The sequence below is a fragment of the Megalobrama amblycephala genome, linkage group LG9 (assembly GCF_018812025.1).
Source record: "Megalobrama amblycephala isolate DHTTF-2021 linkage group LG9, ASM1881202v1, whole genome shotgun sequence".
NCBI lineage: Eukaryota > Metazoa > Chordata > Actinopteri > Cypriniformes > Xenocyprididae > Megalobrama > Megalobrama amblycephala.
The window spans coordinates 35,676,798-35,701,816 of NC_063052.1; the positions used below are offsets into that span (position 1 = coordinate 35,676,798).

Here is a 25,019-nt window from a genome sequence, read left to right on the forward strand (position 1 = left end):
ACACCATCGGTGCTCGGGCCCTAAAAATTCTTACTGACCCCAAACTTTTGAACGGTAGTGTATAATGTTACATAAGCTTTGTATTTCAGATAAATGCGGTTCTTTTGAACTTTCTATTCATCAAGGAATCCTGGAAAAAAAGTACACAACTGTTTTCAACATTGATAATAATCATAAATGTTTCTTGAGCAGCAAATCAGCATATTAGATTGATTTCTGAAGGATCATGTGACACTGAAGACTAACACTGAAGAGTAATGATGCTGAAAATTCAGCTTTGATCACAGGAATAAATTACATTTTAAAATATATTCAAATAGGAAACAGTTATTTTAAATTGTAATAATATTTCACAATATAACTGCAGCTTGGGTGAACAGAAGAAACTTCTTTTAAAAACATTAAAAATCTTACCGTTTCCAAACTTCTGGTAGTGTACATCACAATTCTGAGGGAATTCTGAAGTCAGAATTGTGAGATGCAAAAATAAAAAAATTAATCGTGATATAAACGTCACAATTACCTTTTATACTTTTTTTATTCTGTGGAGGGTAACCAAAACAGTAACCAACGGCCATGTATGATGGATTTGTTGCTGACCAATGGCAGCAATTTCATGTTTTCATTTCAGTAAAAGCTTCATGTAAAGCTACTATAACAATTCCACTACCACTGTTTCATATATGCAGAATATGTGGTCTGCGTAGGGCACTAACAACCAAGGGGACACCATCCAACCCTCTATGAGGGCACTATCAACACCACACACCCACCCCCAGAAAGAGATTTCAACAGAGGGGCCAACTGAAGTTCTGCATATAGGGGATTCATTTGACCAGTGGCTGCCCTGAGCAATTCTGTTACTTTCTTCTTCTTTTTTCTTCTGCATATTCTATAAAGTAATTAGTTTTTTTTCTCAGAATTGTGAGATATAAACTATAGGAATTCAGAGAAAATAAGTCACTGCATGGCAGAAATAAGCTTTCATAGGTTCCACGTGTAAAGGGGAAAACCATAGAGAAGCACAATCCAGCACACATTCTTCCTCCTCACCCATAACTCTTCTTCTCTCTTCTCCTGATCCAACTACTCCTCTCTTCCAACATCTATTCCTCTCACCCACACATTATTTTTTCTCTCTCTCTGCTCCTCTGAGTTGTTCTTCTGTTCAATGTCGTTGTTTATTTAAAGATTGGAACATTCTGTCTTCATTTCTGACTTGCTGTGTTTAAGCATATGCGAATAAGATCAGAATGATTTTGGTATGGAGTAAGCTTTTATGAAAAGAAAATGTAAGCATTTTAGCAATGTGCTAATTGACTGCATTTTGTGTGAAAACTACATTGTATTAATGGTATGGCCACAACAGACGGATGTTCTGCTAATTGTGTTTAGAGTTTTGAAAATGTGACTACATAAAAAAAATATGTAAACAATCATATTTTTACATTAAATTGTGCAATTATAGATAGAAATGATAGACTTTAACAATGAAAAATAAATTATGGAAGAAAAAAAACGTTTTTAGATTTTAATTGTGTAAATCATTATTTCAAAATATATATCATTGTGTATTTCATATTAGGTATAAATTCATTTATTGTATTTGACAGGTGTGATGATCAGTGGAGCTGAGTTTTTACCTTTATTATTGGAGAATGGGCTAAAAAATGGATAGAGTTTCCCAGTGAAAGACTGACCAGTGTAAGAGTAGATATGAGAGCTGGACTCCACATCATAAAAGGAGACCAGACCCTCCTCATAATCCACAAACACACCGACCCGCTGCGGCTTCACGCTCAGAGACAGAGAGACAGAGGGACCAGAGAGAGCTTCATATTCATTCCCATTCCTCAGCCACACAGTCCAGAATCCATTACTGGGACTCAGTGAGATCTTTCTCTTCCTGTCAATGGATTCTTTGGCCACTCCTAAAGCCCAGTCAGTCTTTCCCTTCACCTGCACCTCAAAATAAAATCTCCTTGAGGAGAATCCCTCCTTTCCCAGGACACATGCACTTGTATTAAATCTCTCTGGTTTGTCTGGGAGTTTCTGTCTAATGTCTCCATGTCTCACTTGTTTTCCATCATCAGACAGGATGAGAGAAGGATGAGCTGTATCAGGATCCAGAGTCACATCCACTGAGAAAACAGAATATGAATCATAAATTCACACAAAACAGACATTTTTTTTTTAATATTTAATCCATCCCTGGTGAAAAAAGTATGCCAAGTACCCTCGCAGTCACCGTGATTTTGCCAAGTAAAGGCAGGAACACACCAAGCCGACGGTCGGCCGTCGGGCAGTTTTTCTTCGTTTTCCTCAGTGTGTTCCGCACCGTCGGCTGAAGTTGGTCCTCGTCTGCTTTTTTTCGGCCGATTCGACATGTTGAATCGGTGTTGGAGCTCGTCGGTCCGTCGGGCCATCTGATCATTCTGATTGGCTGTTCAGATACTGCCGCCTGCTGTTCGGAAAGGCATTTCATCTTACGCAGGCGCAGAACTGACGTGCTACTTGGCCGTCGGCTGTTTAGCGTCGGTTTGGTTTGTCAGGGCAACTTTGGACACAGACGCTGCCGATGTGAGCCAACCCCGCAGTCTGCTTTCATCGCCACTAGTTCGTCGGCGTCGGCTTGGTGTGTTCTGTTCCTAAGACATGTTCCTGGATCAACATATTTTGTTGATCCTGGAACAACATTCCTGTCCAAAAATTTTGTCTTAACCCTGTTCCTACCCCTAAACCTAATCCTTCCCACAACTTATCCCTAAAATCAGAGGAGAAAGATAGGTGAATAACATTGGTGTAGAAGCACCTAACCCTGGTTGCAAGCCTAAACTTGACAAATGGTAAACTTGTCCCTCAAATCTGGTTGGTTGATTGGGATGTCGTTCCAGGATCAACAAAGATGACGTACTTGGTGAAATCACACGCACCGTATACTTGCAGCCAGACTAAGTGTGTTGATTAGTTAACTTGAAGTGTGCTATTTTGAAACAACTAATTTTGTATTAAGTATATTTTAGTTGTAATTAAGCTGTATTAAAGCATAACCAAGTATATTTAGTGTACTTTTGTGTGCTAAATTGGAACAACGTCAAGTATGTTTAGTACACTTTAAGTATATGCCTGTGTAGGGACTAATTACATGCTTGATTAGTGATATTAAAGTGTAATCTGTGTTATAAGTATACTTTGTATGTGACTTAAGTATATTACAAATTAATAATGAGTGTCTTCCGAACACACAAGCAATACACTGAATAAATTATTTTACAGGTAATAGTATACTATATGCTCAGTACCTTTGGCTTATTCCAAATACTAAAAACTACACACTTTTTAGTCAATAACAATATACTTTATTACTTATACTTTGTACAATATACAGTATAGTAGTCAACATTTGAAGTGGATCAAAACCTTTCAAAGTTGACTACTGTACTTTGAATTACATAATCTCACACAATACAGTATTATAATTGTGCTACCATTTAACTACCATGAATTACTTGGGTGACATTTTCCCAATGTTGAATGCATTTGTTTTCAAGCAATTAAAATAAATAAAATTTAACAACATCACTAATGAAGAGACATGTTTCATTAACAAGTCCAATAGCTTTTATTTAAACTTCACATGGTTTCAGCAAAACACCATGTTTTTCATTATTGGACCAATGGCCATACTGACCCTCTTCACATAAATACAAATTACACATTATATTCCATTTTATATTCCATTTTCTGATGAGCTGCTCATTATTACACTTGTGTCTGATGGCCGCTTAAAGGCAGTTGACTGCAGAAACTCGTGAAGAACAGCATCTGTTAACAGAATATATAATAAATATAAGTTCAGACACCACGTTCAACTTTAATTCACATTTACAATAGTCTGTCTAAATCATTGAACCAATACTATTTTTGAAAGAGGATTAGCAGTAGGGAACTGTATCAGTACGGTATGTTGATATTGTTTCCAGTACCTACAGTAGTCATGCTTTTACAGTATATGACTCTTTATGGATTAATATCGCACAGAATACGGGGCGATTTGGCCAATCATATGAACGAGGTGTAGGGATGGGCGATACCACTTATTTTGTTTTCGATACAATACTGATACTTTCAAGGCCAATATCATCGATATCAATACCGATACGATACCTCTAATCTGAACTTTTAGCCTACATTTGAAAACTTCTTAAATTATTGAATTACTAAAGTAAAATGGGTAATGATACCAACTTAACATTATATTTGAAAGGCATATTGTATGCATTAAATTTATTTAAATAGACAAAATCACTGGTAAAAAAAAAAAAAACACCCTAGTATCCATATTTTTATTTAAGTATACTTTAAATACTCAACGTCAGTATCGATATATCGATACTTCACATCGATATATGCCCATCCCTAAAGGGGCGTTTTGGTGCTGTATACATGTGCCATAAACCACCACACACAAACTCAAAAAGGAGATAGGCCTATCAAGCTGAAACCTTGTTCTCCGTTTGTTAAAGCAAAACTAAGCATTGACAGTGATCAGAAATAACTGGTTATATATAGACTACAACTTACCTCCAAATAGCAGGACTTTTTCTCTGTTTTTTTCCAGGATCGCTTAGGCCATTTTATTTCTAGCCGGTTGTCGTCGGCATCAAGGTCAGACTGCGATGTTGCTTGACTGAACTGGTCCGAATAGAGTGCCTCAGGGATGACGCATTTTTGTAGGAAAAACCCGGAAGCGAGTTAGGATTTTAGGACTTCCGGTTCCAACGCCGTAAAGTCTATGGGATTTTTGAATGGGTTTTTGCTAAATCGCCTGAAATAAGGTCTGTGGTTAACAAAGCCTCTAAATACTTTCACGTTTTGATCTATGACATAAAACAAACCAGATGTAACCCACTTATGATTTTTTAAACTTTTACTGTGTCTTAAAATCGGCGGTTGCTAACAAATTGCTAAAAGGGACTACTTCCTTTGGCGGGACTTTAGACGTCATCATTAAAAACGGGACATTTGGACAGCATTTCTCATGAAAAAGTGGATAAGTATTCTATTCATACACAGCGCAGATCATAATCAGCGAGCATGTTTTTAAATAACGTTGTTTTCTAAATAAAGTTTGAGGAAGCTTGGTGGTGACGATGTTGATTCGCAACCACGGTGTGCTGTAGTCCGTTTATAGCCTACTGTTAGCCTTTTATATCTGACGACTTTATTTAGGCTTCAAAATCTATAAATGTTGTGTTAACTTGTAAAGATTATCTTGATAGACAAAATAACCGTTTGTTAAACACAGAGCTTATTTTCTGCGATTTTCCAAAAGTCTATGGGAAAAATGCATAGCCTTACTTCCGGGTTGGCCTACAAAAACACGTCATCCCTGGAGTACTCTATTCCCAAGATTGAGCGATGTCTTCTTCTTCTTGATTTTTATGGCGGTTGGCAAACAACTTCAAGGTGCATTACCGCCACCTGCTGGTTAGGAGTGTGGACCAAGAACGCAAGGACCTTTATCTAACACCTTCTAAACACCTATAATCTTTTATCTAAATCAGACATAGTATTAAATATAGTATTAAAAAATCAATACACTCCTCGTGAGTTACTTTGCAATAAATTTGTCAAATTAAACTTCATCTTAATCCTTTTCAAATTAAGAATCAATACTCTCCTTTCACTATTATATTTTGGACATTTCATTATAACATGTTCCACTGTTTCTTCTTGATTACAATGCTCACATACTCCTGTCTGATGTTTCCCTATTTTATTTAGAGTGCTGTTAAGTGCTGTATGTCCAAATCTAAGTCTAGATATAATTGATTGTTCCTTTCTATTTCTCCTTGTTATTCTACCTTTGCCAACAATTCTTTGGATGTTATAAAGCCATCTTCCTGTTCTTTCATCTTTCCATTGTTTCTGCCAGATTGAGCGATGTATTGCGCTTTCAATGTTTTATTAAATAAATAATGCATTGTAACAGTGTACCTCTCCTGCAAGCTTCCTGTAAGAGAGCGAGGGGGGTTCAGATGAGTACCGTGACATCAGCAGCTCTGATTGGCTGAAGGCAGTGAGCCTTCATCTTCAACTTCAATCTGAAGTTGAAGAGACATTTAAATTCCGATAAGACTCAACCGCTCAAAACCGTTGTTGCCAAGTCTGCAGTTTTCCAGTGGAATTGGGCTACTTTCACACTGTTGCTGCAGGTTGTTTTCATGTCTGTGGGTTGAAGCAACCCCAAATAAAATGATATTTAGCCCCTGGAATGCGAATTTTACCAGGGGAACCTCGTCAAAAATGTGTATTTTACCCCCCGAACATGATTTTTACCGTAATCTCTGCATATATTAAAAAACAGGCTTTTAAATGCATTATTCATACATTTTAACACTTTCTGAAAGAAATAAAAGTAATGAAATGAATTGCAAGCATGAATTATACTCAAAATTATACTAAAATTTAACTTTAAATACACTCTTTAATCGTCAGGATATTAAATATTGTATTTTTTAAATATACTTTCAGTGCATTGTTACAGTAACTATTTTGAGCATACAGTTTAAAATATACCTAAAATATATTTTAAAGTAATGTTCAAATAATTACACTTTACAAAAATACACAGAACATTTATTTTAAGTATATTTTTCTAAACATTTTTAGAATATACTGGATTACAATTTTTTAAAGTATTTTAAAAGTTGTATTGTGAAAGTAGCTAAAAGCATGATGCTAATATAATGTTTATATATTTAAAGATGGTACAATTTTTTGTTAGTATATTTGCAATGTACTGTTGAAAAGGGAATATATTTTAAATACAATAAAGTATACTTTTTTTTTTCACCAGGGCAGTTTTTAGTCATCCTGTAGGTCAGTGATGTGAGTATATGAATGTAATCTAGTGTAAATGCGCAGACACACACTGTACCTTCATACTGCTGCATCCTCTTCAGCTCTGTAGAGACACATGACAATAAAACATCATCAGATCTTTGACATAATTGTGTGGAATTGTTGACAAGCTTTAAGGTTAGATTTGAGAATCGTGTACAACATCATGTTTTATCTGATCAATGTGCAGTGCATGTCCTAGACCTCTGGGGGCCCTAAACAGTTTTTTAAATTAAGTCACCAGTAAATTGTATGGCTCCTACAGTAAATGTTGTATTGTATCATATAAGTTTTATTTTACCAGTTGTGGAATCCAACCATTCAACCATCTGAGGTAACGTAGTTAGCCTACTTTATCGAGTATTTCCATTTTATGCACATTTTTTAATAGTTAATACTTTACACATTTATTAATAGTAGCTAAATTAATAATTAATAAATTTACGATCACCATGTACATTTTAATAGATCACGCTACAAACTTGATCTTTTTACACATGATGCATTGCTGTGTCCGTTATCGCATAATTCCCACTTTTGGACACTTTTGCTTTAACGGACATTAGACTGCAAAATCAAGCTGTTATATTTATATATTGTCCAACATTCCCAGTTTTTCTGATGCATGTCCTTAATTTAATTTCATATGTTGGCATTAATTCAGTGTAATATAACTTGAACTTCAAAGAATTTTAACCCAAACTGACTGGGTTTCTAGAGAGAAAAGATTTATGAAAAAAAGTGGAAGACTTAAACACAAAGTCTGTAAAATAAACTGTTAAAAGGATTTGATGAGCAATAGTATTTTATTCTGTATTGTCATCATTCAGGTTGGATTTCAACTTTAATGTTTTTTTTTTTTTTTGACAAAGCAGCTGATATTGCCATAGAAACTGTAGCCTACTGCGGACTCGCTTTCACCACAAAATGGCGGAAACGCAGGCGCCGGTGTTGCAATGGAACGTTCTATCAAGTGTCGCTTCTTGTTATTCTTTGGTTATATCAGTGTTGCCAGACGTACGATAATTATCGTATTTGTACAATAATTTTGACCTCTGTATGATGTACGATCAATAATGAAAAAAAAATCCCATAATGTACGATAATTTCAGTATTTTGTGACACTTCAAATGATGGTCGTTATAAATCGGCTCAGTGATCTAGCTGTGTGGATCCTATGTCATGACTGTATGGAGAACGTGCATCTCACCTCATGTTATGCCTTCTCGGCCAATCATCGTGGAGAATGACTCTCTCTCAGGAGCACAAGTTACGTTCCTGCCGGAGCGCTTAGGCCAGTTATTTCCTACTAAGGTACGCCTAATAATTATTTATGTATTGTGGTAGTTTGCAGTTCATGTCAAAATGTTGTTGTTCTATAGATAAATAGCTGTATACTGTACGTTTGAGTTGTCATGTCACCTTTATTTATACAGCTCTTTTTACAAAGTATAGCTTTGAGAGAGATAGAGGGAACATTGGCTGTACAGCAGCTAAAAAAGTGTGATTGTCCAGCTTAAGTTAGTTCAATATTGATTCTTTCCATTGTAAAAATCAATAGTTATTAATTTAGTTCATTTACATAAAAAAGGCGTGTACGATAATTTTGTTCCAAATATGATAATTTTGAGCTTCTGGTACGATAATTGGACATTTCCAATCTGGCAACACTGGGGTATATAGACCTTATGTAGCCCCGCCCCTTTTCAGCGCTGCGCTCGTTGTCTTTTGACTTCCGATTTGTATCTCCACAGCGATCTTATTTATGAATGAACTGCTCATTTTAAAATGTTCCCGGTCTACTGACATTTGTTAAGACATCTGCTTTAAACATTACAGTGATTAAAATAACATTTCAATAACTTTAATTAACAACAAGTAAATCCACTTCACCAGCTAATTATTATTCAGCATCGATGCCACAAGCGCGCCGCCATCTTTATAAAATTGTCTTTATAAAGATGGCAGCGCGCTTGTTTCTCTGGCAAATAGAGGGTATGCATCGACGTCACTTTCCCGCTCCTTCAGCTTGACTGAGTGGCAAAAGAACCTGCTGCGTGACTGGATTTAATAGGAGAAACAGCGAAAACACGAGTAAAACTAACAAATCACAATAAAGGTTGGAATTGAATGTGTTCCTTACAACTTGTCAAATAAACCTAATCCATGGATATTGACATGCAGCCAGGAGTCTTGTTTCCTGACGTTTATATGTGCCTGATTTCAACGGCGGGGAGACACATAAAGCAAATCTGCCTGTGAATATTTTATATAACTACAATATCGGTAGGTTTAAATCTGCGTAATCACTTATATCAATGTTATATCGTCATATTGTCCAGCCCTAAAACATTTAGGCCTGGTTTCACAGACAGGGCTTAGCCTAAGCCAGGATTTGGCCTTAGTTCTATTAGGATATTTAAGTAGCTTTTATAATTGTACACTAGAAAAAAAAAACATAACTTGTGTGCATCTTGAGACAAAACAATGGCACTGACATATTTTAAGATATTTTCTTTCAGTTAAAACAGCTCAAACATGCATTTTAGTCTAGGACTAGTTTAAGCCTTGTCTGTGAAACCAGGGGATATAGTTTTATAGTATAGTTTTTTTCAGTGTTGTTTATTTAAAAACACCCAATTATGCAGAATATAAGATGGAAAATATTTAATTGATGAGTTGTCAACATAATATATAACAATACAATATACACGGTATGATTTCACCTCAAAATCCAACAATTTGACACAAAATGATAACTGCAAATCCATGTTTCTCTGCCTGGAGTCGAGCTGTTTCTGTGAATTACAGTGATCTATTTGCTTTTTTTTCTGTTGCTTTCTGCAGTTTTTAAATATATACCTCATGGTTTGTGTCAAAGCTATTTGTACAGTCAATCACAAAGCTCTTTTCCGTTTTGGATGTGTTTTGTGTGTTTTTCGTGACATTCATGATGATGGTGATGATTAGTACTCTGGTGACTGGGAACAAGTGGGTGTAGTGTAGAGGTCTGGTGCTGTTGATGTTGTTGACTGTGTGATATATGCATATGCGTGTCCTACATGAATAAAACTCACGACCATAGCTCTCTATAGACATTGATCAAGCTTCTAGACCATTCAGAGCCCAAGTTCTCCCTTTCCAAAGCGGAGGAGTCGGGGCCACTGAGCGCAGTTTGAACGTGGCGCCCTGAAGGACGAGCAGTTGAGTTACAGTTTATCTAAGGCTAGTTGGAGAGATTGGACAGTGATTATTGCATTTTAACTTATTGGAACAATTTTTCTTTGCATAATGGCTTCACAAGGTGTTTTTTTTTTTTTTTTGGTGTGAAGTCGATTTTGGAGGAGGTTGATCGTCTGAGTGACTGAATATTACAACCACACTAGCTTTGATGGGAGAAGGGGGAAAAGCTGATTTTGAGAACTGTGAGGGGGGTGATTTTTTTCCTAACTCATCCATTTAAATTATTAAGCCTTAAAGTAACAATAAAGCCTTAAATCACAAACTAAATGCGCAAGTCAGACCATTTAATCGTTGCCGTTGCACTTGCGTCTCACATTCTGGTTGATGTTGGGACTGACCTCTGTCAATGTGTCAAATTTCACAATTTTCCTGCAAGCGGTTCTGTGGGCTGTCATAGACTTCCAGAGCGGAAACGGAAGAAGTAGAATAATAATAGGAACACCAACAATTACAACGAGTTTTCTGTAGAATGAGACAATTTTTTATCCATTTACTCCAATGTATATGAATTTAAATTCAGGTATGCTCAGAAATCAAAAATTGAGATGGTAAAAGTACACTTAGAAACACCAATGCCTGCTTTCAGTTAAATCTCAATAACTTTTGTTTAGAAGGAGATATCAAGTAGATTCTTTTTTCCCTGTTTACTGCCACCTAGTGGAATCAAAAGAAGCTTCAGAGACATAGACCAAATAGGTCCTAAATTACAGACTAAACTAATAAATCTATATCTAAAAAAATCTATAAAAAACTATCAAAAACTTTTTATATGTGTTTATCATTAAATTGTGAAAAAAAAAAAAAAAAAAAAAAAAAAAAAAAAAAAAAATATATATATATATATATATATATATATATATATATATATATATATATTTATTATACACACACACACACACACACACACACACACAATATTCCACAACTGTGTTAAAATTTAGAGGATTTTCTGTAAAATTCCATTTTTATAAACTGTTTACCTAAATATGTCACAATGTATATTGATAAGAAATGTGATTTATAGCCTATGTCATTTAATTCAGTGATAGTGTGTAACCTATTGTATTTTCTACATTTCTTTGTAGAAAACATACACATAAACACGCTTCTCAAACAGGAAATCTGGAGTATTGCACCCCTTTTTAATGCACATATCGTCACAGCCTATCCTACATGACGAATAAAAATAACATACACATTATGTAATATAGGCCTATATATATATATATATATATATATATATATATATATATATATATATTTTAAATGAGTACGGAAAATAAAGTTGGTTTAATCTAAAAGGTTTTAGAATTATAGAATAATCTGGCATCTTTCTGAAGGCACTCTGCCTGCGCTTGAGATGCTCTGTTGAATATTAGCTATGTTAATTACACAAACAATATGTTAAGCGTACATTTAGTGAACAGTGATTAAATAGCCTATATGTATTTATTTATTTATTGTAAACTTTATTATTAAGTGAAGTAAACATTTAGCTGAAATATCCACAAGATATAAGAGCGCATGATTTATCCGTTGATCAGATGCGCGTCAAAGTTGTGTTCGTTACTATAGCAACAGTAGAATCCGGGTACAGTGTTTCAGAATCAATCATTGTAAAAAGAACTTTTAATAAGTCGTGATCATGACAAAACAACTTTTGTTATCTCGAGATCACGAGAAAATAAGTCGTGATCACGAGAAAACAAGATAGAAAAAAAATTGTGATCCATGGCCGTTTAGGGCTTCCGTACTGAACAGAAGACTATGGCATTTTTTAATGCTCAAAAAAATAAAATAAATAAATAAATAATGAAAATGTCAAATAAAAGCCAACTCACCAATATGAAGTAGAAGCTGTTCTTTAACTCTGGTGCAGCTGGTTCTAAGTTCCTCTTGTTCTTTTTTCATAACTTGAAGAAAATGGGGGAAAAAAGCAGATAAAGTTGGTCAGTTCAATGAACACTCAACACTGTTAATGAAACATGTCTGTGCTCTACTGTTTATGAAATATACAGTACTGTGCAGAAGTCTTAGGCACGTCAGTATGTTCACCCCCCCAAAAGGTTTTAAGCCAGTTCACATTTCCAAACATTCATTTTGCCATTAATTGCAATAATCCAGTGAGATTTTTGAATACACAATAAGACTGATAACATCCGGTGCTCCACATGGAGATCAGAGCTCACCATCATCAAATCCGTCTGTGATTACATGAAGAAACAGATGACACTGAGACAAACTAAATCCAGAAGAACTGTGGCCGTGTCTCCAAGAGATTTTAAGAAATCTGCCTCCAAAGTTACCTGAAAAATGATGCCCAAGTGTACCTGGACAGGAGCTGTTTTAAATGCAAAGGGTGGTCACACAAAATATTGTTTTGATTTAGTTAATATAAGTTTATTGATAAATAAAATCTATTTATAACATCCTCACTTTATAGTATTTTTTTAGTGCCTAAAACTCTTCACAGTACTGTATCTTTGGAGGCAGATTTCTTCAAGCATCTGTGAGACACGGCAACAGTTCTCCTGGATTTAGTTTGTCTCAGTTTCATATGTTTCTTCATGTAATCACAGACGGATTTGATGATGGTGAGATCAGATCTGTGTGGAGCACCGGCTGTTGTCAGACTCCTTGTGTATTCAAAAATCTCACTTGATTATTACAATTAATGGCAAAATGAATGTTTGGAAATGTGAACGGATATTTCCTATTGACAAACTACAGCAAAAGATAACTGGCTTAAAACCTTTTTTTGGGGGGGTGAAAATACTGACGTGCCTAAGACTTCTGCACAGTACTGTAGTTTTCTCACCTGTGCCGTTGATCACTTGAGCTCCAAGTTGTTCATTCAGTGATTCAAAATCGGCAAGCTTATTATTATCTGATTAAGACAAAAGCAACAGTGGAAATTTTTTTAGGAAAGTATCATGCAGGGTGCTGGAAGGGCCGGCAACTGTGGTGTTTTGGTAGATACCCCCAATTCAACAGTTCAGTTCTGATGTAGCGTCACATATGACCGACTGAAAGGGAATGTCTTGGTTACATATAACCCTCATTCCTTGAAGGAGGGAATGGAGATGTTATACCCTGTTACATCCCAGGGTGTTCTAATATCACTTCAGTCAGGACCACTTTACAAGAGTACAAAATTTACAAGAGACAAAATTTAGGAAATGTTTTATTAGTATATTTTGCTAAAGTTACAATTTGGCGGTATGGCTCTGTTCTAAATTCCCTGTTCTTTTCATGAGCTCCATAAAAGCCAAGACCGGGAACAGCAGCAGCTTCTGGGAACAACCTCCCATTTTTTAACTGGGAGAACAGCAGAAAATCCTCCCCAACCAGACCATACCAGGCAATCCTCCCTGGCTCTTCCTGCTAAATCGATGAGCCAGCCGAGGATCCAGATACCCTTACGAAAAACTAGTATACTTCAAGTTCATTTGATCAAGTATACTAAAGTAATGTTCAAGTATAATATCAATGTACTAGTAGTAAACTTGTAAGTGTACTATTTTAATACCGCTTGGGACTAAATTGGCCCCATTGAAGTATACGTTTAAGTGTACTATAAGTGTAACAGTAGTAAACTTTAACTAGTTCACAGCTACGTTTCTCATTTGTACTGCATCTGTACTAAAAGTGAACTTATACTAGTATACTAGTAGTTTACTATTTTAATACTAGTAGTAGCTACATTTTTAGTATACGAAAGTACACTTTGAAATATAGTTTAGTGCAAGTATACTTTTAAGTTTTCTTTAAGTGAACATGACATCACACTTATAGTTTACTTTTTATATATTATTTTTGCACTTTAAGCATACTTCTATGTTCCTTTAGGTATTATTTTTTATACTTGAAATACCTTGAACTGTACTTTAACTCTTTCCATTTTAAAAACATTTTATTCTAGCTTCATGAATCCTTTTTATCAACACTTAAATATAAGTAAGTTTAATTTTTTTTTATTTTTTATTTAAAGTAGATCGAGTCCATAAACAAGTCCACGTATATGCCAAATATACTTAGACTTTTGTCAAGTATACTTTAGTGCAATTTTGAGTATATATCTCAGAAGTACATAAAGTATATTTCTGAGAAGTATATAAAGAGTAGACTGAAAGTATACTTTCTTATTTTTAGTTTAAAAGAAGTATACTAATTGCACACTTGAATAAACTTCTTTTTCGTAAGGGTATGCATTTCAGGAAGCCAATGCAATGCAATGCATTTATAAAAGAACAAATACAGGGACTACCTACGTGAAGCTAATATGAGAAATGTTGCTAGAGCAAATGATAGAAATTAAGTAAGTATGGCCCTGTTCTAAAATTCCCTGTCCTTTACATGAGCTCCATGATAAGTTAAGATGGGGAACAGCAGCAGCTTCTGGGGACTACCTCCCATTTTATAATCAGGGAGAGCACAAAATCCCCCCAAACAGATCATACAAGGCTATCCTCCCTGGCTTTTTCTGCCAAATCGAAAAGATGGGAGGCAAACCAGGCCCTGAACATGGGCTTTCTCCCCTCTGTGGCAAATAATGTGTCCTGCTGACCAGCTTGTGGATGGCTCCTCAACATAGCCGGTAGCCCAAAATAGATGACAGAGGATAAAGCAGAGTTAGATTCAGTTAAAATGACTTCATTTCTTGTTCCTATCAGTTTTAGAGTGCTTTAGAAATATGAGGTGGTGCAAATAATTTGATACATCAGAAATTGTGAGGTCATGTGACAGATTAATCTGTGCTTGTGGAAAACTCGCCACCTCTGAGAAAACCGTGAGCGAAAGGGAAAAAAGCTGATCATTGACTACAGGTTTGTCTTTAAAGCCCATTAGTAGGAAACAAATAGATGGATTTCTAGTACGCTGATGGTGGATGAATCCAGGCAGCACTGTTCCTATGGTGGCTGTGAACTTCCCCTTCACCGTAATGGGTGTCTGGACCCTGGACCCTGCAGCACTTTCTTTGCTCTCTCTAGCTCCGGAAACTGCCCTTTCTGAAATACATCTTCAGATAGCACTGTTATGTCTGCCCCTGTATCTATTTTGAATTCACCATCTGAACTGACTGTGCCTAGGAAAGCTATTTCCTCCTCATCTGACTCTGCTGTGTTAACTTCGTGGAGAGACCCTGACCTGCACACTTTTGCGTAGTGACCCTTTTTCTGACACTGGTTACATGCTACTTCTCTAGCTGGGCACTGATTTTTGCTGTGTGCTGGCATTCTACTACACCACATGCACTTGGGTAAAGTTGGTTTTATATTCGCACATTCGGACATCCGTATTCAATAGCCTTGTTAATCACACTACATTGGACATTCAGTGGACATTCACAAGTAAATATGCCATTAAAACAATACTTGCCTATTTTGATCGACTGTGAAAAATGTTGTAAGTTGACAGTCGTTGGTTGTCAATATCATGTCGCTGCTTAAAATTCGCAAACATTAATTTATTGCACATTTATTGGAAAGTCTGAATTTATCATTAGTCCGAATGTGCGAATATAAAACCAACATAACCGCCCTTACAAAAAACTAGTATACTTCAAGTTCATTTGATCAAGTATACTAAAGTAATGTTCAAGTATACTTTATGTAGTAAGTATAATATCAATGTACTAGTAGTAAACTTGTAAGTGTACTATTTTAATACCGCTTGGGACTAAATTGGCCCAATTGAAGTATACGTTTAAGTGTACTATAAGTGTAACAGTAGTAAACTTTAACTAGTTCACATTTGTACTGCATCTGTACTAAAAGTGAACTTATACTAGTATACTAGTAGTTTACTATTTTAATACTAGTAGTAGCTACATTTTTAGTATACGAAAGTACACTTTGAAATATAGTTTAGTGCAAGTATACTTTTAAGTTTTCTTTAAGTGAACATGACATCACACTTATAGTTTACTTTTTATATATTATTTTTGCACTTTAAGCATACTTCTATGTTCTTACACAGCAAAAACTGCAGTGTTAAATTAACTCTCCAGGGAGTACAGGTGAGACCATACTCAAGAGTGTTAAAGTTAATGAGATAATTAAGTGATTAATTGAGTGATGATTGACCATTATTGAAGACACCTGATGATAACAAGCAGAATCACCAAAGGAGAAAATCACAATTTTAAGCCACCATAGTGGAGATGAGGGTTTGCTTTAGTGGAGCTCTTGACCCTTGACTTTTTAAAATAAAATTTTGTTTGGGTTATTTTAACTGAGTTATAACATCCAGACAAACAAATGGAAAAAATGATTAGGTGATGTTGGTTATGTTTTCACATAATCATTATTTGATCTGAATCACTGAACTCATTTAGAGCCCAATCTCTGAGTTAGATTTACATACTGTGGATGAGGCTGTGCAGAAGACAGACAGTGATTGTCTAAAGCTGGAGGTGGAGCGCTTTGAGTACCTGAGAGAGATCGGCAACCTCCTGCATCCCTCTGTTCCCATCAGCAACGATGAGGATGCTGATAATAAGGTGGAACGCACCTGGGGTGACTGCACAGTGCAGAAGAAGTACTCTCACGTGGACCTGGTTGTCATGGTGGATGGATACAAAGGGGAAAAAGGAGCCATTCTTTTTCCCCTCGTCCACGTGCACAGGTGTCTTCAATAATGGTCAATCATCACTCAATTAATCACTTAATTATCTCATTAACACTCTGGAGTATGGTCTCACATGTACTCCCTGGAGAGTTAATTTAACACTGCAGTTTTTGCTGTGTAGTATTAAAATAGTAAACTACTAGTATACTAGTATAAGTTCACTTTTAGTACAGATGCAGTACAAATGAGAAACGTAGCTGTGAACTAGTTAAAGTTTACTACTGTTACACTTATATTACACTTAAACGATACTTCAATTGGGCCAATTTAGTCCCAAGTGGTATTAAAATAGTACACTTACAAGTTTACTACTAGTACATTGATATTATACTTACTACATAAAGTATACTTAAAAAATATACTTGAACATTACTTTAGTATACTTGATCAAATGAACTTGAAGTATACTAGTTTTTCGTAAGGGCGAAGTCTCTTTACTTCGGTAAAGTTGGTTTTATATTCGCACATTCGGACATCCGTATTCAATAGCCTTGTTAATCACACTACATTGGACATTCAGTGGATATTCACAAGTAAATATGCCATTAAAACAATACTTGCCTATTTTGATCGACTGTGAAAAATGTTGTAAGTTGACAGTCGTTGGTTGTCAATACCATGTCGCTGCTTAAAATTCGCAAACATTAATTTATTGCACATTTATTGAAAAGTCTGAATTTATCAGAAGTCCGAATGTGCGAATATAAAACCAATTTTACCCAAGTCTTCTCTTTGACAGTGTTATAGACGCTTGCCTCTTCCTACTTCGGTAAAGTTGGTTTTATATTTGCACATTCGGACTTCCGCGTTTAAGATTTGTCTAATTATATGTGCTTTGAAGTGAATATTTGCAAATACAAAGCATGGCATGCTATTCACAGCTAATTATTATCAATCTGTACATTTTCCAGAATCGAACAAGACGGCCATATATTGTTTAATCGCTTACTTGCTGAATGTCTGCTGAATGTCTAATGTTGTGCGGAAAACCACATAGGGAGCGTCTCAAAAGTTCGATATTGTTTTATTTTGTGCAAACAGACAACTACATTTTATCCAACTATGTACAATATAGAATATAGATATTTTTCTGTTTCTGTTTCTATACCTACAGAACATACAGCCCATGTATTGCTGTTTTATTCACCTCTGTTTCTCTGGTTTGAAGTGGTAATAAAAACAGTGTTCTCCACGTGTTAAATAAAATAAATGGCTAAACTTCTAAACTATCTTTTATATTTTCCTGTTGTATGACACCTTCGTTTAACAATAAACTCTCACAACATCACAAATCATGTGCATTGAAGGATGTTTACAGTCCTGCAGAATTATCACTGTCCATGGTACTGAATCAATCAGATTATTGACAAGCATTCACAAAGTATAACAGCAAACAGGATGTTTAACTTGGGTGAACACTTCAAAAAGTAGTGTAAAAACTTTTTTTCAAGATGGTTTACTGGACATTTATGAGAAAGGTAGGGTACCACAATGTTTATTCACCCAATTTGTAGGCTACTGCATTTAAAAAAAGTAATAGGCTATGTGATCATAAAGATGTTACTACTTTTACAAATCATATTTGTATATCCTTTTTTTATGAACACATCTATATTGAAATATTACAAAATCTGAACATATTACAAAATTATTTTTTATGTGTCTACTTCACAAAAACGGAGATTTGCGTTTGTGGCTACGTGATGATGTCATCACGCAATGAAATCACAACGTAATTTAGCAACTTATAGCAACAAATCGACCAGCCTGAAATCAACTTTAGGCAAAATACATTAAATCTCTTAATATCTCAGCAGAGGAGGATTAAAGAACTCCACAAACAGCATTACCAGCTTCACTTATTACTAACTTCAATGACATTTATTTCTGTCAGACGTCTGCAGCAGTTCTTATTGATAATTAACACAACTTTTATATTTCTTTCATTTAAGGTTACCGTGATGGTGATTGATGTTTCCATTTATTGGTCTCTAAAGTTTTGTTATAAGTAGTGCCGTTCTTTGATTGCTGAGACAGTTTGTTTAACAAACGTGTTTGCAGTATAGCAATAATTGTAATGTTATGAAAAGATAAAAGATCGGAAATTATGGTTATATAAGAATCGTGGATTTTCCTTACTATCCAGTGTTAATTTGAATGTAATTGTTAACATGTACTATATTAATAAATTAAAATAAAAAGTCTTTTCTGCAGTGACACAAGAACACATCAACAATCAACCCATGATTCTCAGTAACGGTGACCAAAGTTTCATGCCGCAATGCATGCTGGGTACCATGGTAAACAAAAAAAACTCCCAGAATGCATCACACTATTAATAAATAATGCAACTGAATTGTACAATATATTTTTTTCTAACTATTGTTGGAAAACGATAGTTGTTTGCTGTGATTTTTGTTGTGTTTTATTCGCTTTTTATGTCGAATTTATCTTTATGAATATTTTGTTTATTGTCACCATTGTTGAGATTCATATGCTGATTACTGATATCTATATTTCTCATTAGAGTACTCTTTCCTTCAATCCTGCAGTACAGTTATAATCCGTGTTGTACTATCACCGGATTAGCGAATAAAATATATTAAGGGCTCATATTAATTATTATATTTCAAACTCATTGATAAAACAAAACATAATTAATGACATCTAAAAAAGAACTACCCATAACTCTACTCATATATTTCCACTTTATTTATTGCTTCAATTGTGTTTTAACACACACCGATTCAGCAGTCAAGCATAAACCAAACGTTTAAACATTAGTGGCCAACTACTGGAACCACCGATCACCATCATGGTAACCCACATTTATCAAGCCTCTGACAATTACTCACAAGAACACTGCTGAAAAAAAATCTTGCCTCAAATATGCGCTTAAAAGTTACTTATGAAGCATCTCAGTCATAATTTAAGTGAACTACATCTTAAGTGTCAGAGCGTCAGCGTCTTAGAGATGATTCACGATACTTTGCTGTGCCACAAATGGTATTTTGGATGACGACATAGGCATGGACCAATCACTGAATAGATTTCCTTATTTAAGAATATTCTCAGATAAATTCACACTGAATGGTGTAATTCCTCAGAGGACTTTACATTCAACACATTTGACAATAAATATTTTTCAAGGTAATACATTACGATATACACATTGGAAATGAAAGATACACATGTTTTCCACCACGTTTTAATAGTAATTTTTTAAACGGTATTTTGTTAACTGACCTGCCTAGCCTAGATTTTATGATCATTCCACGCCAGATCATCATTCCAGATGTGACAGATACCTTTATATAGCCCACGTTCGTGATTTTTTTTCCAGCAGTGAAGGGGGGTGGTGTGGAATCCTGCACAGAAATCACCAACATTGTATTACAGTGAGGTTCTTGACTGTTTGAAGTAAAGTATTTGGAGTTTCGTAGGATTTTGCAGACGGTTCCTTTCATTCTGTCTCTTAGCCGTGTGCGTATAGAGATCAGTGCGTGTTTTCCACTGTGGATGAAAGCTGGTTTTGAGGAAAATAAGGCTGTTGCTGCTTGTCTATGTTACTACGATTAAAAAGAGGTGTTATTTGTGCAGTAACAGCGTTTAGCGCACACGTTATTGATCCGGGAAATTGGAATCTGTGAATATGCGGCCAACTTTACTTTTACTCTGAAACCCTGTATTAAGTAGCTTGATTAACCAGTCGTTTATGTTTTGTTTGTGTGTGTCATTTATGTTTTAAACTTCTTAAGTTAAAATTATCATTAAAGTCCCTGTAAAGTCAATTCTGAGAATTCTTTCTAAACACTTTATAAATGTTACAAATGTATTGCTGAAACACACTACAAAGACTGTGAATTGTGTAATGCTTAATTGTGAAGTTAGAGCGTTAAACAGTTTTTCACCAAGTCTCCCCAGCCAGCAGAGCCATGTGGGGCCCAAATGGGTTTGACCTGGGCTATCTAACTGGGACCCAGCCAGTTTTGCACCCAGTTTCCATGTAGGCCCCACATGGATTTGCCCAGATGAAATGAACACTGCTTAGTGTGCACACTACAGGCTGTTTAATGTAACACTTAATCAGTGTTGGAGGTAATGAGATAATTAAGTGATTGAATAATGATTTTGTATTAGTGAAGAACACCTGCTGTTAACAAGCATAATCACTGAAGGAAAGAGAAACACAAAAACTACTTCCAGCCACAGCCTTGGATGAAATCAACTGAAGATAAAATACATTACATCTCTCAAGATCTGATTAAACAACTCCACAAACAACATTAGCTTCACTTATTACTAACCAGACTGACTTTATTTCTGTCAGACATCTACAGAAGTTCGTATTAAGAATTATTAAGAAGAGGCTTAGATGTTGATTACTTATTTGAAAGTAATAGTTTGATTTGATGTTACCATTGTGGCGATTAGTGTGTGCTTTAGTCAGGCTCTTGACTTTTTAACATTAGTTTTTCTCTTGACAGCTGGGTCTGTTTGTTATGGCGAGAACAGCGAGAGAAAATATAATCAGATGCTGATTGATGATAAGAATATATTAATCATCATATATTGGCTTAACTCATTGCTATTATGTGGGAGGTTTATACGGGTACTATGTTATTAATTCTGTTTTATTGTTATGATTCTACAGCAAGAGAATAATAGAATTTAATCAGAACATCAAGCGACTTATAACACACCATTTACATATTTTGGGCTCCTGTGAGTTTTACTCGCACACAGACATCAAGAATCAGCATATGAATCTCAACAATGGTGACATGCTTCAATGGTGCAATGCATTCTGGGTGCCTCATACAAAATTCATCCATGGCTCCCAGAATGCATTGCAGCATGAAGCATGTCACCATTGTTGAGATTCATACGCTGATTCTTGATGTCTGTGTAAGTCAATCTTGCAGGAGGTTTAAAGTGTTTAATGAACAATGTGTTTTTCAAATTTTCTGATTAAAACATTTTTAGTGTTGAAATTCTAGAGGAGATCCAGCACAAAGTTAAACACACTTTGCTCATAAAAAGCTCAATCATTAGATCAGTGAATTAAGCCACTAAATGATGACTATACTTTTATCATTTAGCAGCCGACCACATTGTCTCTTGTTTTTCTTGCCATAATGAACAGCCAGAGAAAAAATTAAAAATTATAGTTAAGAGTCAAACTGCCTAACTGAAGTAAGCGCTGACCTCGATCACGGTGACATCAAACCAAACTTATTTTCAACAAATCATCAACATCTAAACCTCTGGTAATTCTCAATAAGAGCTTCTGTAGATGAATGTCAGAAATAAAGTCAGTCTGGTTAGTGATAAGTGAAGCTGGTAATGCTGTTTGTGGAGATGTTTAATCAGATCTTCAGAGATTTAATGTCTTTTATCTTCAGTTGATTTCATCGAAGGCTGTGGCTGAAGTTGTAGTTCTTGTTGTTTCTCTGTCCTTCAGTGATTCTGCTCATTATCACCTAATTATCTCATTAACTCCAGCATATTTCTGTGTTTCATTAAACAGCCTGTAGTGTGCACACTGAGCAGTGTTCAGTTCATCTGGGCTAACCCATGTGGGGCCTCCATGGAAACTGGGTGCAAAACTGGCTGGGTCCCAGTTAGATAGCCCAGGTCAAACCCATTTGGGTCCCACATGGCTCTGCTGGCTGGGTCTGTTCAGGATTTTTTGGGCGGAGCTAAAACGGGGGTCTGATGACGCACTTGGACCCCCCGAGCATAGCCCCTCCCCTAAAACTATAGGTGCGTTCACGCGGCCTTGTAATTCCTGTAGTTACGAGATTCTAGCTTGTAAAAAGCATTCACGTCCTCGTAGAGATCGTAGTTACAGCTTGTAAGCTGGGAGTTTTCTGAAAGCTCCCAGATGTACCACGTGGGCGCTTGTACCACCTGACCACTGTAGATTCATTTAGGCGTTGATAGTGGTGCCATGGAAATGCATAATTCCCAGTCCAAGGACCAAAAGGACGTGAACAGCTCCGAATATAACGTCACGTGTTGTCATTTCAAGATTCCGGTAAATACGAGGTGACGTGAACGCAGCATATATAACTGTCGATGACGCACCGAGCGTGGCGCCGCCTCTAACTCTACAGCGGTTCACTCGCTCAATCTCGAGTGTCATTACGGTTATACAGCCCTTTGCACATTTACATGGTTGTTATAATATACAATATGCTCGGTCTCCTTATTTAAATTGTCTAAAACGACGATATGAAATATTCTAAAGTGATCGTTCTACACCAGATAATTTTACAAACTTTCATCAGACAGCTGGGATTCACAGATAATCCGCTGTTTTTGGTAATTGTGACTGAACAGGCCTCGGCCTTCCTACCGTCCCACCGATAACCGATGATATATGGGGCTGGACAGAGTCTCTCCCGTCCCGGCCTTCATCCTCCCGTCTCGCGGCACCGTCATTTGTCGACTCGACAACAGTCGGCAGTTCGTGCCCACCAATGAGTGTAAGTTGCCGAGTTTGCTTATGTTATAATTAGTAGGTAGTCCACAGTAACTCTGCTAAAATTTGCAATCATCTAAATGATTCTTTTCATATGCATCAGTATGTTTGACTCATTAGACTCAAGTTAGTTGAGACTGCAGCTCTCGCGAGTGGGCGTGGCTTCAGCGCCGCCAGAGGACACGCCCCCAGCGTTTGAGAGCAGAGAGCGCTGCCTATTTTTTCGAGATTTTGATAACTTATTTAATTTATTTGCAGATTTTTTTAATCATTCAAATTTGGCTGGGTGGTTAATAACACATTTTTCTGCAGAGTGAAAAACTCAGAACACATACTTTAAAATGACTTTACAGGGACTTTAAACACTTTTCATTTGTTCTTTACATTAATATAAATATTTTACAACTTCTTTTGAAAGGCTGTGAGTGTGTTTTCAAAAGCTATTGAACTGGAACTGTCTGTGTCCATCAAAACAGCCTTAGACCTTTGATACTGAACTTCTTCAGTTAATATGACTTCATTAAACACTGTTCATTTGTTCTTTACATTAATATAACTATTTTTCAACTTCTTTTGAAAGGCTGTGAGTGTGTTATCAAAAGCTATTGAACTGGAACTGTCTGTGTGCATCAAAACAGACTTAGACCTTTGATACTGAACTTCTTCAGTTAATATGACTTCATTAAACACTTTTCAACTGTTCTTTACATTAAGATAACTATTTTTCAACTTCTTTTAGACTGATATGAGGCTTTTTTTCAAAAGATATTAATTTTAGAAGTGTGTCAATACAAAATAGCTTTATTAGACATTAAGGGTACAAACTACACTTTTACAGTAAATATTACTATAAGAACTATAAGATATTAATTTTAGAAATGTGTCAATACAAAATAGCTTTATTACAGTTTAAGGGTAAAAAGTATCCTTTTCCAGGCAATATTTGTACATTAAACACCATGACTATGTTCTTTACATTGAGATAAATATTTGTAAACTTCTTTTAGACTGATGTGAGGCTTTTTTCCAAAGAAATTAATTTTAGAACTGTGTCAATACAAAATAGCTTTATTACAGTTTAAGAGTAAAAAGTATCCTTTTCCAGGCAATATTTGTACATTAAACAATATGACTATATTCTTTACATTGAGATAAATATTTTGCAACTTCTGTTACACTGATATGATATTTTTTTCCAAAGATATTAATTTTAGAAGTGTGTCAATACAAAATAGTTTAATTAGACTTTAATGGTACAAACTATACTTTTACAGTAAATATTACTATATTAAACACTGTGACTGTGTTCTTTAAATTGAGATAAATATTTTGCAACTTCTTTTACACTGATATGATGCTTTTTTCCAAAGATATTAATTTTAATAGTGTGTCAATACAAAATAGCTTTATTAGACTTTAAGGGTACAAACTATACTTTTCCAGTCAATATTACTATATTAAACACTGTGACTATATTCTTTACATTGAGATAAATATTTTGCAACTTCTTTTACACTGATATGATAATTTTTTCCAAAGATATTAATTTTAGAAATGTGTCAATACAAAATAGCTTTATTACAGTTTAAGGGTACAAAGTATCCTTTTCCAGGCAATATTTGTATATTAAACACCATGATTATGTTCTTTAAATTGAAATAAATATTTGTAAATGTCTTTTACACTGATATGATGCTTTTTTCCAAAGATATTAATTTTAATAGTGTGTCAATACAAAATAGCTTTACTACAC

At 35.4% G+C, this 25,019-nt stretch overlaps 1 protein-coding gene across 1 annotated transcript; it reads right to left on the reverse strand.

Annotated features, from left to right (window-relative positions):
- Positions 1-1,492: 1,492 nt before the first annotated feature.
- Positions 1,493-13,123, reverse strand: LOC125276185 (zinc-binding protein A33-like). Its single transcript, XM_048203708.1, has 4 exons — positions 12,968-13,123; positions 11,991-12,062; positions 6,944-6,970; positions 1,493-2,141 (listed from the first exon to the last, which is right to left on the reverse strand). The coding sequence occupies exons 2-4, from the start codon at positions 12,058-12,060 to the stop codon at positions 1,594-1,596; spliced, it is 645 nt and encodes a 214-aa protein (XP_048059665.1). The 5' UTR covers positions 12,061-12,062; positions 12,968-13,123; the 3' UTR covers positions 1,493-1,593.
- Between the last annotated feature and the right edge of the window lie 11,896 nt (positions 13,124-25,019).

Coding starts and splice junctions, on each gene's coding strand:
- LOC125276185 (XM_048203708.1), bottom strand. CDS start 12,060: ATGAAAAAAGAACAAGAGGAACTTAGAACCAGCTGCACCAGAGTTAAA. Junction 6,971..11,990: donor ACAGCTTCTACTTCATATTG/GTGAGTTGGCTT, acceptor GTGTCTCTACAG/AGCTGAAGAGGATGCAGCAG. Junction 2,142..6,943: donor GAGGATGCAGCAGTATGAAG/GTACAGTGTGTG, acceptor CTGTTTTCTCAG/TGGATGTGACTCTGGATCCT.